The sequence below is a fragment of the Thermobia domestica genome, chromosome 6, assembly GCF_964235325.1.
Source record: "Thermobia domestica chromosome 6, izTheDome1.hap1.1, whole genome shotgun sequence".
NCBI classification, from domain to species: domain Eukaryota; kingdom Metazoa; phylum Arthropoda; class Insecta; order Zygentoma; family Lepismatidae; genus Thermobia; species Thermobia domestica.
Genome location: NC_137459.1, coordinates 78422228 through 78438847, shown reverse-complemented (window position 1 = coordinate 78438847; position 16620 = coordinate 78422228). Strand labels below are relative to the sequence as shown.

Here is a 16620-nt window from a genome sequence, read left to right as displayed (position 1 = left end):
TTTTAGATCCAAATGAAATCCGTGAGTTTTAAATGAATCACTCTGTGTATATATACAGTGTGTTTGAAAAAGAACTCCCTAATTTTAATGTGTCCCAGGAACTGTATAAAGTTACATACACTATTCTAGTTTGCGATGGTTGACTTATAAAAATCTCCAGATTTGGCTCCTCTGCTTGACCTTAAGACGGCACCAGTACTGTTTTTTTTTTTTTTTTTTTTAGTCCAGGCAGGCGTGCAGTGCAGAGTAATTCAGCAACAATGTGTACTCCGCAACAGAAAGCGCAGTGTGTTATTTGGCTTGTGAAAACTGAGTCAGTTATCACAGTGCAACGTAATTTTAGACGTCAATATGGTGGTGAACCACCTACAGCAAAAACTATCCGTCATTGGCTAAAGTCTTTCAAGTGGAATATCGTCTCGACGTGTGCAGAGCCACAAATGGATCCCAAGTTGAAGTCTACCAACATTAAACAAAACTTGAAGGAATTCTCTTTCATGATATGTACTTACTGATGTAAGTGTTCATTCATTTCAAAATTAAATTTATACTTAAAACTAGGGAGTTCTTTTTCAAACAACCTATATATATATATATATATATATATATATATATATATATATATATATTAGGGTGGGTCGTAAAAAGGAATTTCCGAATATCAAGTTCTAATACTGCGGAAAAGTTGCGTATTTGCGCACTAATAAAGGAGAAAGTATTGAAAAAAATCTCTATTTGATCTTCATTTCGCGTAAAGAGCATGAAACTGGAAAATATGACTAAAACATCAATTATTGCTTTAACGCACAAATTTTAATAATTGAAGTTTTCTGACTTACTAAAGCAGGGAATATATTTTAATTGCTTAAAATGGTGGAAATATTTTTACAATAGCAGTGGTACATTTAGAGTTCGTGTATATGGCCTTAAGTTAGTGAATTTCAGCGAAAAATATATTTCTTCAACTTTTATATTATAAAGAAACGCACTTTTGTATTAAAATATACACAAGGTCATTTCTTTAAAATATTTTTTCCTAGAAACAAATTTTATATATTCAAATTTGAGATAAAAACATTACCTTGCTACTCTTCGTCCATTTCGCAAAATTATTTTTCCTAAAATGGCTCAGATCTCAGTAAGCGGAGGTGGTTGCAATTTGATCTTCACCCACGTCCTACTCAACCATTCAGAGCATGTCATTTCCTTCACAATTATCAGTCAAGGGCGTTTTGAAATCGGATTTCTAATCTAATATAGGCATCACAGATTGCAATGTTACTCTAATATAGCCATCTCTGTTATCTTGTCCGCACACTTTTCCGGCGGACCCTGTCACAAGTTTAACACACTGTTTGAGTACGACACGAAAAGTTCATAAATTCAATCTCAAAGTTTTAATTTGCTTAAACGATAAAATGTTTTCTATTGTCAAGCTTTTAATTATTGAGAAGACAGTTTATATGTTGTCCAATCAATCAATTCAATGTAGTCCTTGACATCAAAAAGTATAAAGGAAGGTGTAAAACTTCTTAGATTTCTCCTTCATCTGTTGTTTCCTAGCTTTCAGCATGTTCCTGTAACTCAATTTTCGTATGTGTTGTCGTCTCTCAGTCACTATTATCGCAATCATGTTCTCAGGATAACAGAAAAACACGTCTGATGTATCCAATTATTTCCGATGGTTGGCATGTGCATCGGTCTGACGAATGTTTACTTCTCAAACAAGTCTAAGAAACAAACTGACGATACTTACATCGTGAAGATGTATGTTGCTGTTTGGTTCGATATTAACCGTTCAAGCTTGGAGAACAAGTACGCACTCGCTAAACACAGATTATTAAAATATTCGTCATTGTTCTGCCAAGTACGGAGTTTTACTGCTAGTAGGGTAGAGAAGTAGGGATTTATATACCAATGTGAGAGAAATACGGTAGAAAGCACGTCTTTAAAGTTTTGCAAACAACGAGGCATATGCCGAAGAACATTACAGAAGTCATGGATACAGGGATTAAGAGAAACGCGCTCAAAACATTTTGTGTCAAGAACTACATTGAGCTGGTTGATTGGGCGCAAAGTAAGTTGTTATCTCCTCCAACTACAGAAAGCTTGACTACACAAAATATTTTATCATTTTATGGCAAATAAAACTCTTGAGTTTGAATTTATAAATTTTCCCTGGCACACCCAAACAGTGGAAAGATTTGTAAAAATTTGTTATAGTCTGCTGGAAAAGTGTGCGAACAAGATAACTGAAATGGCTATATTAGAGCAGCACTATACTGTTTGATCCCTAAATTCGACAGAAAATACGATTTTATGACGATGCTCTTCACTGATAATGGTGAATCATCATCATATAAGGGCTTCCTCGTGACTATATAGTTAGCGTACACGCCTACAGCGTAGGAGATCCGGGTTCGTTTCCCGGTAGTTCATGTGGTTCAGATTCCAAATTAAGCCGTAGGTCTACCTCTCATATAGCCTCGACGCTGAAAAGGACGCTACGCTCCAATTATTCAACATAATTTAATATGTCCTGAATGGTTGGATGGTTGAGTGTGGCGCAGATAGAGCTCGAATTCCAGCAATCTCCAAGTGGTGAGAACTGGAAATGAAATGAAATCTTTAAGTTTTACGTCCCACGGTTATGCCGGTTAGGCTAAAGGAGACGGTGATGATGAGAAATGAATGAAATGGTGGAATGAAGAAAGTGAGAGGAAACGCGAGAACCCAGAGAATATCCACGAGCACGGTGTTTGTTTACACGGCGCGAACTGGGATCGAACCAGGGACCCCAAGCACCAGAGGTGAACTCTCCACCACTGAGCCACCGCGCCCCCATGTGATGAGAACTGAGTCATTTTAGCATTAATAATTTTTTTTTTCAATATCTTCCTTCCCCTTTATTAGCATGCAAATACGCAACTTTTCCGCAGTATTAGAATTCGATATTCGAAAATTTACTATTTTCATGCCATGTTCTATACAATGTTGTACCTATCCCTTTCGTTATGCAAACATGTAGCACATAGCTACGTATCCAGTGATTTTTATTTATTTATTTACTACATTTTAATGTGTGCTTAGTCATAAAATATTATTCTACCCTACGAAATTAAAAGAATAATGGTTTGCTCATTTAGACAACAGATTAATGTTGTTTTAAGAAATCTTTGAATACATACAAAATGATTAGCCCAAAGACTGGCAATCCACAGTGAGGCAAAAATCCGGCACCACCATTTACATTTGAAAACAGTGTGGCAGAGGATTATGATATGTGGGATAAGGGTAGTCTATATAGTAACACCTCAACAAATGCCGCAAATGAAAAATAGCTTCATATCAACTTTGTAGCTAAATTCAAGATAGCCGCTATGATACACACTGCTCTATTGTGTGGTCTCCTTCCCACCAAATAGGCACACCATTATTATTTTAACTTCATTATTGAAAGGAGCAGTATAGCATTTTATGGTTGCATACAGGGCCGTGCCGTGGAAAATCAGCGCCAGGGGCGAGAGTATACGACGGTGCCTCCATACATATATTCCAAGTAATTTTTCCTTTCTTTTGCCTCTTTTTCTCCCGATTTTTCGCCCCCCTTACTTCGGTGCCCGGGGCCGTCGCCCCCCTCCCCCACGCCACGGCCCTGGCTGAATATGTATTAAAATTTAACCACTCTTCCGTGCGTGCATATATTAACACGAGTGCAGTCCTAATGTTGATTCTTGTTCTTTTTAAGTAAGTTTAGTGTAATGCTGTTTGCAATTTTAGAGTTTGTTCTCAGATGTCAACGATGCTAATAATTTATTGCGTTCGCAACGATATTTCGGTCACAAGCAACATTTCTGTAAACTACAAAAATGTAAAGTTTACCACTTATCGAAAGAGGACTCCCAGATATTCACACAAAAAATCTTTAAGTTCTGCCGGCTAGACTAAAGAAAACGGTGATGATAAGAAATGAAGATAATGATGGAATGAAGAAAATGGGAGAACCCAGAGAAAACCCACACACACGTTGTTTGTCCACCACAAAGCTCACTTGGCGCAAGCTGGAATCGAACCAAAGACCCCATGCACCAGAAGAGAACGCTCTACCACTGAGCCACTGCGGCCACTAGATATTCGTACAAAATCAGAAGAGATATCCTTAGGCGCTAGAAGTGGTTATTTACCGAAAAAAAAAAACAGTAAAAACAATTTCAATTACGATTCTCTTCAGAGAACTTTCAACTAAAATTGATACAAAATTTGATGTCATATGGTCTAACATTTAAACTGAACTTGAAGCCCAAAACAAATGAGCAAGGTGTAGCAAAAAGCGATACAAGCATGTTAGGAATGCATATTGACTGTGTAAATGGACATTTAGTAAGCAAAATACAAGAATCTGGTGGATATTTATGGCAAGTTAAAAAAAAAAAAATACACTTCATTTTGATACTAATGACTGAATGTCTTTCTCTATTGTGCATACAATTTGTACATAAAATGAATACTGTTTTGAATTTGTCGGCTACTGTACAAAAACAATTTAAAATAAATAATACAGATCATTTAGTACTTACTATATCATCAGGTTCGCAATGATCAATACGTTTGTGTGCCGTGTTGAGATCTCCAACAATCAAAACAGAATTCCCGGCCTTTAGCTGTGCTTCAACTCGTAACTGTAATAATCTATAAAACCGCATCTTAAAGACCCTTCGACCAGGCTTGTTGGGATCTGCTCTTGGGCAATACACATTGAACAATGTCAGCGTTTTCACTGGGCCATCCTCAACCTGAAATAAAATTCGCAGTTTAATATTCCTAGTAGTAGTCGCATTAGTAGTGCTTGCTGTTTATTTATTGTGCTAGGGACAGTGACCAGCAAATCTGTCAAATTATGACATTAAAATAAATAAATAAGTAAATAAATAAAATAATGATAAAAATTGTTCAGCTTACTCATAGCTTCCAATGGATCAAAATCTATAAGTTGAGTATTTCTTGAATTGCACATACTATTTTCATAGTTATTTATATATGAAAATATAATAATAAGCTAGTTTGTTTATTTAAATTTAGCGTTCTTTTTCAGTACCGAAGCTATATGACACATGGAATACAGTTTAAAGTGAAATCCGAAACACCGTAATGTGTTCAAATTCCAATGCTCTCCCACCGGGACTCGACCCCATGACCACGTCCACTGGAGGCCCACACAAAGGAATGCTATGATCTCAAAGGTTAATAAATTTATTTCTCAATTTTCACAGGCACAACCCACACCATCAGCAGCGACAACTGCCAGTTTACTTCTCATGCTTATTGCAGGGCCAATTTGCAAGTCTGCGTTGCAGAAGAAGGAGCCTTTACGTGTGTTCGGGTGCTGTGAAAGTCTCGTGCAAGGTTTAACAAAAGACGCATCACACAAAAACTTTGTATTTTCATGAATGAAAAGAAATATGCATATGCATTTCGATAACTGGGCTTTACCAATTTCTGTGATTTCGAGTTACTTGTATGTACTTTCTTGAAATTAAACAGAAACCGAGCTTCTGAAACTTCTCTAAAGCCTGCATAGTTTTGTGAATATTGTGAAGAGCTCTCGACATTTAACGCCGAAACCGGACCTTTCAAACTATGTAAACACGTTCCAGGATTAAATAAAGTGGTTCAAAATAGTCAACTTATTAACATAATTGGTCATTTTAAGTCAAGTTTCTGCAATCATTTTTTTTTCTTTTCTTCCTATAATCCAGCACCGTTATTTCGGATTACCGTAAGTTTACAATACCAATTCTTTAGGACCCAGGTATGTCTTATCCCACCCTTCCCTCCTGCTCATTCCATGGGAAATGTAATGCGAACCTCGAGTGCAAGTTCTGGAAGGGTGGGATAAGAAACTTTTTATGTGGGTTGAGAGAACAGCGATGAAGATTCGTTAACGAGTCAGCGTACCTTTTACGATGAATATACATTACCACTTATTATACATTATTTGTGTGATAAAAGAAAATTATGTCTAAGCACTCGTATTAACTTACTAGAACACTTGTATTGAGCCTTTGTTTGAATATATCAGGGTTTGCCCCACCGGGATTTTTCGGGTTGGACCCACCTGAAAAAACCCACTTTAAAGCCCACCTGGGTTTTTAAGCTTTTTGTTAGTATATTATCGGTACAACTAAGGTGATCACATTGAAAGTGACTTTTATCAGATTTTGGACTTTCCTTGGGCGAATTAGCTGCTTTTATGTTACCAGTATACAACAACATTCAATGTTAGACCTATAAAAAGTTCTGAATGCACTGAATGAATAAAAAAGCTTACCTTAGCTCGAGATAATTATAAGAAATTAATGTATGGATTGTGTTTATAACCTATTTGAAATAAAATACGCAATTTTATATTTTAAAAAATACTTTCCGTGAATAGTGTGCTGGGCGACGACGTGGGACGTTAGCCCTCATACATTTAAGGCCGTAGGTGCCTGTACCACCAGTAAATATTTAAATACATTAGTAAAGCTAATAGTATTATTTCATACATTAGATGGTAACACAAGTAATCTTCAGTAAAGTTTGGTTTTCCAACAACAGCAGATTAGTTCAGTCATCAGTTGCTACTCTTAAATAAGCATTCTGGAGAATCAACACCAGCAACAGTGTAAAAATTGTCAGATTTATGAAGCTTAACGCTCGGAGTTCCGAAGACTATCTAACCCTACTATTTCAGATGCTGAATTTAAACTTCCGTACTAGTGGAAGTGTCGATGTACAGTAAAAAAAGTTGCAATTTAGGGGAAAACCCGTTATGAGAAAAGTACTCGGGAAATTCTCGCAATTGAATGCACAAAGCATTGGAAGTGAATAGTAAAATAAAACTATTTATTTTAAGCTGGAAGATATTTAATTTCATTTAAGACGTTTACCTTATAAAATAGAAATTATTTCTTTGTTAACTGCTTTAAATTCATTTTCGACAAAGAACTGTCTTGTTAATGTTAGGGAAATTCCCGTAGTTGAACGCGCAAAGTATCGGAAGTGAATTTCAACAATAAAACCATTTACTTTACGATGGAAAATATTTGCTACATAAGATATTTTGAAACATTTATTTTATAATACGTGAATTATATCTTTGTTCTAAATTAATATATTTGGTATTCATACTATATTTGCCAAAGTTACTGAGGCTCCTGGAATGATTCGATCTACATTTGTTCGTTTGTCTGCCACTACCACACACACATTACAGGGTACAACTTTCGGTCTTTTAAGTTTAAATTTTCAGGGTATAAGCACGAGATACACTAAATTTCCTGCATAGATTTTGGCAGCATACTAACGTAAAATTTCAAAAAGGCGGCTTTTTTTTTTTAAATAGCGGGTATCCACGCTACAAAGCGCGATTTTCGGTCTTTTAAAAACACATTTTCAGAGAGAAGCACGAGGCACTAAATTAGCTGTATATGTATTTTGGTGGCGATCCAACGTAAAATTTTAAAATGGCGGCCATCTTTCAACTAGCGTGTATCCACGCTAAAGGGTGCAATTTTCGGACTTTTAAGTTGAAACTTTGAGGGTAGAAGCTAGAGACATTCTAAATTTGCTGTATAGATCTTCTCGGCGATTCAATGTAAAATTTCAAAATGGCAGCCACTTTTTCAAAACAGTAGTGAACAGAGAATTGTTGCAAGTTGCGACAATGACAATCTTAAAATATAAATCAGATTTTAATACTTTTACCCCAAAGACATTGAAATATTTCGAAAAAACCCAATTAAACCCGAAAAAAACAATAAAACCCGAAAAACCCATATGGGACAGGTGGGTTGGGTTTTTTCAAAAATACCTGCGTTTTTTCAAACCCTGGAATATATACAATTGTGTCAAACTCAACAAACTACATGTTACGAGTTCCTAGTAGTGGTGACATGAAAAAATAATTTTTAAAAAATCAATATTAGTGTCCAAAAAAAAGTCTAAGTTTTACGTCTCATGCTTATGCCGGGTAGGCTAAAGGAGACGGTGATGATGAGAAATGGTGGAATGAAGAAGGTGGGAGGAAATGGGAGAACCCCGAGAAACCCATGCACCAGAGTTGAACGCTCTACCACTGAGCCACGTAGCGATTTTTCAAGAGAAGTTTTAAGCTCCACCGGCTAGGAGAGCGTTACAGCCACCGGGGATACCAATTTAGTGTCCAATCCATAGCTTTCGGGATCACTGAGATGAATACTGACAATCTCGAAGCCCTCTTTAAGTCCAAATTCATTTAAGTCCCGACAATCTTTAAGTCCAAATTCATCTCTCATTAGTATCCTAAGGGGGAAAAGGGTTCAAACACTTTACCAAAACTTATTTTCCCCCTGTGATGAGGAAGCATTTCAACTAGTTTTTCTGTGAATAATAATGATTTTTTTGATCACTTCTACTTAAATACCACAGATGTATTTATAATTAACTTTCATGCATCCTCTTTCCACTAAACCACGTGTCCTGAAAGTATTGAGAACCCTTAACGTTTAATATCTTCGTTTGAATTAAACTACAGAATCCAGAAGAGCGAGATGAAAACCGTTTGAGTTTATTGATTACTTTACAAACGTTTGATTTTAAGTTATTTGTGTTTCAAGTGATAATTATGTTTCAATATAGGAGTATTCCATTGTTCCACACATGAAAAATGGTTATATAATTTTACACCACATTGTGCAGTATTAACGTCTGTCTTCTATAGCCAAAAGCATATTACTTACCTGTATCTGATGCTGGGTGATCATGCATCTTCCTTCAGCATCCAGTTCCTGAAGTTCTTTTCTATCAAATTCTTCGGCTATATTATCATAGCAACCAACACTGTCGATGAAACCTGCGGAAGGCAACACTCCGCCAAGGCCTTCCTCTGCTTTGTTGGGAGTAAAGCTGTCCTTACAGTATGTTACAACACCTGAAATCGAAACGCTCATCATTAGGAAAGCTACAGGCTGGCCGAAAAGTAATATTATATGTACATGTTTAGGATGTTGAGGTCACACGGAAAAATTTTATATATTTCCCGAATTTAAAGATAATTACAAGTACAGCGTGTTTCAAAGACAATGGTCTGATTTTAAAAGTCCAGATGTATTGATAAAAGCATACTACAAAAATGGGATAAACTGCAAAATACTCACAAAATCTTCAAGTTTTAGCTATGCTATTACAAATGCTCTATGTGTCCACCAGCTGCCGCACGAACAATATCTAGACGATAGCTAAATTGCAGCATTTCATCGGAAGTGCGAGCCCGACCTTCACTCTTACTTTTGCACAAGCATCCTGTCTCTTCAAATTGGCGATACCATCAACGAATGCTTTTGGGTGCAGGCGGATCAATGCCAAAACGCCGACGAAAAGATCGCTGGACCGAAATCACTGACTCAGTCTTTGCAAATGGCAGCACACAAAACGCCTTGTGTTGGGAGGACACCACCTTACTTCTGATTGACTGCAAACTGAGAAGACGCATTGACTGACATTTAACGGCGATTTTCTGAAACACTAGAATACGCCCATTGAAACACTCATGTTCCATAAATTATTACCGTCCAAAATCAGGTCATTCCTTTTGAAACACGGTGTATTACATATATACAGACTGTGTGTGTCACCGTTAGGAAAATACAACAATCTGCTAGTTTACAGTGTATTTGCTATACATGCAGTATACAAGATAAATAAACATTTCTTCCAAAAAAAATAAAGGCTCATTTACCATTGGCAGTGACCCTCATACTTTGTAGTGCTACATTTTTTTTTCCTTTTTTTAAACTGCACATGAAAATTCCAATCGAAAATTTCTAGAAAGTGATAGACTTTTTCATGATTATTTACTTTCGTTCGTCATCAGTCTTCTTTAGCCTACAAGGCATAACAAATGAGGCGTTAAATTAAAGATTTCATCTATTTCATTTCTCCAAATGATAAATAACTTTTCAAAGTGCTTATAGAAAGAAGTTCTTAAAAAACGGCTCAAAAAGTGTCGATATATATATATATATTAAATTAATGACTCAAGCCCGGAATCCTCAGTATGTTCAAGGCTTCATCCATTTCCTTGCCTTTCGAAAAAACTCTTCTTTATCCGCAGCCTAGGGTCAAATAAAACATTTATTCAAAATGTCTAGTTCCTATAACTAATGGTTTCGGAAATCTGGTAATGTTAATGAGTAAGTGACTGAATCCGTAAGTTTATTTTTCTTTATAAATATATAGCTGTGGCCGGTGGCAAGGTCGTGTAGTCCAACTTTCTTGAAAACGAGTGAGTACGGTAGGGAACTGTTTGTACTGTGAGAATTGATCTTCCATGATAGTTTGTGCACCCGCCAACTGTACCGGAATCAAGCCCCAGTCCTTCATAACCTCGCTGTTGCTCAACTCTTAAAAATAATGATTATACTAACCTGGATAATGTGCCTGAGGAAGACTATGTTACATAGCCGAAACTGTAACACAAATATATATATATATATATATATATATATATATATATATATATATATTCTGCTTTGGTCAGTTGGAGTTTTATTAGTAATCTTGAATTTTCCAAAGCAACAATGAATAATTTACAAGTTATACTAACCTGAGTAACCACTCTTTTTTCGTGAAAAGCTAAAATAGGCGTTGTAACCTTCCACGAGACCAATACATTCTGTGATCATGTCCCCTGCAAAGAAAATTTTTGTGTTATACATTTTTTATGGTATATCATACTGATGAACCAGTAAAGAGTATTATGACACTGTCTATCCTTAATTAACAACTGTTACTTCAACCACAAGCAACTGAAATTACAATATTATAATGTGTACTCTTGAACCATTAGACTAACCTCAATCTATTGAATACTTGTATTACGTGTTATGCCCAAAGGCGCAGTTGGTGCGACTCCTAAACTAATAGAACAGAGGTACAGTGAACAGTTCTCTCACCGACCGAGACGGTATATAACAACTAGAAATTAAGATTTCAAGCCGTGACACAGATTACGGATACACTTATCTCTAGTCTTTGCATATATTTCTGCTGATACCTCTTCAGTGGCTTTACAATCCTGCTGTCTAATTTTATCTACTCATATCTAAAACCATATTTCAAATGCTTTTTGTTGTCTCCCTTTGCTCGTTCGTAATGTGCACGTTTCTTCTAGAGTACAATACTCCACACGAAACATTTGATCGATCTTTTCTGTAACTCTTTATTTAATAACGCATAAAATACGTTTGTATTCTTCCTTAACGGCTCTTTCCGTAATTTTCAAGCTTGCTTACCCTCACGTTTCAGATTTTCAGTATAATCGCGGCAATGAGAATCGAACTCTCAAACGGCACGTACGAGAGAGAGAGAGAAGGAAAAAGAAAGAAATACACCGATACTTTGTAAAAAATAAGACGCAACGTATAACTGGAGATTTCATGCCACGGTATTGCCAAAAACGATCACAAAAATTTACTTAAACTTCTAATTATGTCTATGTGTCTACACTCGTCTTTAAAATGCTCACTTTATATATATTATGGCACACACACACACACACACATACATATATATATGTAGGAGTTTTATTTATATGTGCAGATTCACTTGACTCTTGCAGCACAGGGCCCCGTGAGGAGGTGCATCTGCAGGGAGCAGGCGCGTCACCGACGGAAGATATGCTCATAAACGAGGATAGTGCAAAAACAAAAAAAAAAGAAAAAAAAACAAAAACAAAAACAAAAAAATCTGATATTACATAGATTAGAGCACTTGTAATCGTTCCACACTCGCAACTCTATATTTGGAAACATAAAATACACTTCCCTTTCATTGTGCTGAAACACTGAGCCGTTAGAAATTCGTATGTTACACAGATGTCTCTTTGATATGCACTCATTAATTTTTACCCTAGTATAGCCCTTGTAATGGTTTCCTACTTTGTGAAAATTCCTCAGACAGTGGAATTTAATATCCTACACAACCCTTCTTCATATGCATCGGTAATTTTAACCGTAAAGTTACTATTTTTATGACGGACCATTCTTAATCAGTGCCAAAATTATTACTATTAGTTTATTACAGAATTATAATGTTCCAGTAATATAGAATTATAAGCTATAATACTATCAACTAAGTCTCTGAACGCCTTAAATAGGCAATCAGGGATATTCATCCCGCTAGATATGCTTGCACAACATTTGTTTTGTAACCCACTGTAAAGTGTAGTTGCTTGGCCAACGAAAAGGGTCAGCCAGTATACAATTGTTTAAGGTACTTTGCTCGTGCACACCTAAGTCAGTGGTGTATGTACTCACTCTCTCAAAGAAGTTTACATCGGATTACTCTTCCTTTATACAGTAACAATTTTAGCTCTAAAATTCCCATGTTGAGTTGTTCTCCTTCTGCACCCATTTTAATATACACAAAATTTTCTGGTGATTAGTAAATTGATTTTCAGAATAAATTAGTTGTCAATGTAGTTAATCATACGGTGCAGATTTACTGTACGGATCCATACATAAATTCATTGCATCAGTACGTAAACCAAGTCTCTGTATCTTAAACAGTCAATTTTAGGGTGTGGACTTGCATTCCTCTGTACAGATTCACCTTAGGAGGGCTTGAGTGTACGTAACACTATAAGAACTATTGTGCAAAAGAGACTAACCAACTTGTATTTCGTGGCCAACTGTAAGGGTACAGATTTTCAGTACGGATCCACATATTTGTACTACTTATAGGGCAAATTTGTAATCATATTTTAATAGACTAGTGTGTAAATAAACGAAATATATTGTGTTCTTACTTGAGAGATGCGTATCTACATTAAAATACATTAATAAAAATCTAACCTGTTAAGCACGGATTCACTCATAGCGAAGCCATTGATCACATATACAGTAAAGTGAAATATCTGCAGTCAGAATGTTAGCTCACGAAGTGCAACCATAGAAGTTGCGAGAATTAAGGGATTCACATATTTGTGACATTTAAGTTACTAATGTGTTATTTTGGAACACACATGTGCAACCAATAAAAACGTATCGGAATATTACTTATAACTCCCTTAATAACGTACAAATACATACTCAAAAATGTAAGGTGGGTAATAGTATACAGGAGAACCTCCTGATCTGCGTTTCTTTTGTGTTCTATTACCACTTCTACATGAAATATCATAAATTTTCTACGTAGTGCAATAGTAAGAAGTATCCATGTGCAGAAGACATGCGATATGCGTTAAATTCCCCCCCCCCCCCACACACACATAATCATATATAAAGTACAAGGGCACTACACATGCAGATATAAAGTACAGGTACGTCCTTTTTTATTTTCGTATCAGTCGATAAGTAAATAAAAGTCTCTTTGTTACCCCATTTTGAAGTTCGTACATACTCAATGAATAATCCCTAAAAGTATGAGCGTCCTGCTCCTTCGGGAACTCATGCAGCTTCATGTATACTATATCAATCACTTGTTCTGCTTATGTGTATACGCACCGTCGCTAACGCACCTGCTCACTACGGACGTAACCCCCACCCCACCCCACTATCCACGGTCCCATCTGCTGCGCTCTTGCTGAATCGGTTAGAAAGCATTCGTGCATTTTAGTCACCACTTAAAAGTTGGTTAGTGTTTTTTGCACAATAGTTCTTATCGTGTATGTACACTGATGCCATCCTAATCAGAATCTACACAGAGGAATGCAAATTCACACCCCAAGACTGATTCTTTAAGACACAAAGTCAAATTACTTAAAAGAAGTTTTTATGCAATTAATTTGTTTGGATCCGTACAATAAATCTGCATCAATCATACGCACAATAAATCTTTTAATGTCCCAACCTATAATCAAATATTTTATTGCATTTTCTTACTAGTAATTTTTGTTTCCTGGAAACAAATCACATCAGCTTCGAACTCATTCAAACGGTCGCGTAAATTTCCTCCCAGCGACCGAATTCCGTTGACATTCCACGATATAAGTTTCATCGTGACAATAACTAAATTAGCAGCACAGAAACTGTAACTTTCGTCTGATTGATATGTCTATCCTGCCTCCTCAACTTTTAATGCTCAAACAAGTTGTTAACAAGTCTACATTCACTAACACTTCAAATTTACATCATACGGAAGCGGTGTCGAACTCCACGTGCTTCACTTTTGTTTCTTACAGTGATACCAACCTGTTAAACATATTTTTCTCTCAAAACCATCAAAGTGTCATTAAAACCGTTCTAAATTTTAAGATATTTCAGAACTTAGTTCGATTATAAAAATGAGATATATAATAGATTTGAGAGTTATGAGAAAGTAAATTTGTTTGTGGACAAGGAGGAAACTAGGGATAAGGGAGGAGAGCAGTGGCGGCTCTTGAGTTTATAACTCCCAGATATAAACTTTTCTATCGTTAAAAGCTACGGAAAGAAGGTTTATCTTTTGTCCTAATGTCTCTGTAGAAGAATCAGGACTTATTATTATTATTATTATTATTATTATTATTATTATTATTATTATTATTATTATTATTATTATTATTATTATTATTATTATTATTATTTACTAATGTGACTTCCTCCAAGAATGGTTACTGAAGAGCGGACAAGAGAGTAATGGCTATATATAGGTAAAGTAAAATCACAAGATTGCATGGGAAATAAAAGGAATTAGATATAACTGCTCCAGGAAAAAATTAAATCTTTAAGTTTAACATCTATAGTTATGCCGGTTAGGCTAAAGGGGACGGTGATAATGAGAAATGAGTGAAATGGTGGAATGAAGAAAGTGAGAGGAAACGGGAGAACCCCGAGAAAACCCACGAGCACTGTGTTTGTCCACCACAAAGCCCACACGGCTCGAGCTGGGATCGCACTTGGGACCCCCAAGCACCGGAGATGAACGCTCTACCACTGAGTGTGCTCCACGAAATCCTCGTAGACACTACTTGTTCCTGAGGTAAAACTTCCCCTAATTTAGAGACAAAACCTGGTAGTTGGTGAAACTGATTAGTCCAACCAAACAAACATTCCTATGATCAACAGGAAAAACTAAGGATCGATTAACATCAACCAACAAATAGCCACCGTCTGAACGTTGCAAAATCTTAAATATCAAGTGGATTCTCTAAATATTAGACGCAATTGCGGAGTTAAAGGGGGACACATCATACTCAAAACTTTGGTCCTCCTGCTCAATACTTGCCATATTGCTACTAATTAAAATATTTTAGAAACGTAGTACTTATCGATAATTACTTTGTCTCATCAAATGTTTCAATCAACTCAGTGGCGGATTCAGATGGGAGCACGCACTATAAATCTTACGTAACTATCCTATAGTATATGATGAAACCAAGTGGATAGTTGGCGAAACTGTTACACGTTGTTATTTTTTAAATAAACGTATTGTTTTGCTCAGCGACTAGTTTAAATCGGATTCAGACAACTTATAATTTCACTCGAGGCATGTGTGAGTTGTGTGTGTGTGCGTTGGTGAACCCAACAATCTTTGTAGGTGGATCGGTCTACACAGCAGCGCTGTGAGCAATTTTTGCAAAGCGAGCATTTTTTAGTGGTTGTTTGAACTATTTTTTTACTTTTAACGCGAGTAGGACCCTTATAGGGGCCGCCCGCGAGTTCTCTTGACTTCGTCGTATATAGGGATGAAGCCGTAACTAGAGCAATCCAGCCTGATTGCAGCTGCGTTCGTCATTGTTGCCAATCAAGTATTTGTGAAAATGCTAAAAAAAAAAAAAAAAAAAAAAAAGGTAGCAGCTATAGCAGACGAATTATTCAACGTAAGAACTCGGATATGAACCGATCGATCTCAATCAAGTTTTCAACATAGATAAGGTTCGAGACTGTAAAGCTTTTTATTATTTTACTTTGACAGTAGGACTTGGGGAAGGGGGAGGAGAGGGAGAGGTATATATAAAAATGAATAAAACTTAATCCGCCTTATGCAGAGTCGTTTTGATGTAATACTAGCGTCATACTAAAGGCTTGACTACTACAGCAAACATATGTTAGTCGACCTCTTTAATATGACACTAATCACACGTCACAACGTCTCTGCATAAGGCCCAATAATTCTTGAACCACCCGACCGATCTCGATCAAATTTTCAACATAGATAAAGTTCGGGGCTCAGATGATTTTTATTATTTCAGCTTGACGGTGCAATGTAGGGGAAGGGAGGGGTTTATATATATATATATATATATATATATATATATATATATATATATATATATATATATATATATATATATATATATATATATATATCTGGTGTATCAGACCAACAGTCCCAGGCATTTTTTCTCTACTCGTAGTGCACGTAGTCATTTCAAACAAAAAAAAATGAATCACCAAATCGTATGTGAAGAATCAAATGGTGATGCTTCCATATCCAGTGTTGTAGCGGGAATACCTCTATGGGGGGTCAATTCCAAAATTTCACATGGAAAGTTGCATCATTTTCGATTTCTTTGGAAGGATTATTGAAAAAGAAACAACTTTTACAGGAAACACCTTTCATTAAGTTTTACGGTTTGGCATCTACGTCTGTTGTTTGTTGTTGATTTGCTACTATCAG

General features: G+C 36.2%; 1 protein-coding gene across 1 annotated transcript in view; it reads right to left on the bottom strand.

The window, feature by feature from the left end:
• The window catches only part of LOC145688070 (DNA-(apurinic or apyrimidinic site) endonuclease 2-like), a 39898-nt gene extending 25707 nt beyond the window's left edge, over positions 1-14191 (bottom strand). Inside the window, exons 1-4 of the mRNA XM_081761785.1 lie at positions 13902-14191; positions 10625-10708; positions 8760-8950; positions 4578-4793 (exon numbers count right to left, since the gene is read on the bottom strand). Of these exons, the coding sequence (XP_081617911.1) occupies positions 4578-4793; positions 8760-8950; positions 10625-10708; positions 13902-14016 (606 nt within the window). The 5' untranslated portion in view covers positions 14017-14191. The remainder of the gene's footprint in view (positions 1-4577; positions 4794-8759; positions 8951-10624; positions 10709-13901) is intronic.
• Between the last annotated feature and the right edge of the window lie 2429 nt (positions 14192-16620).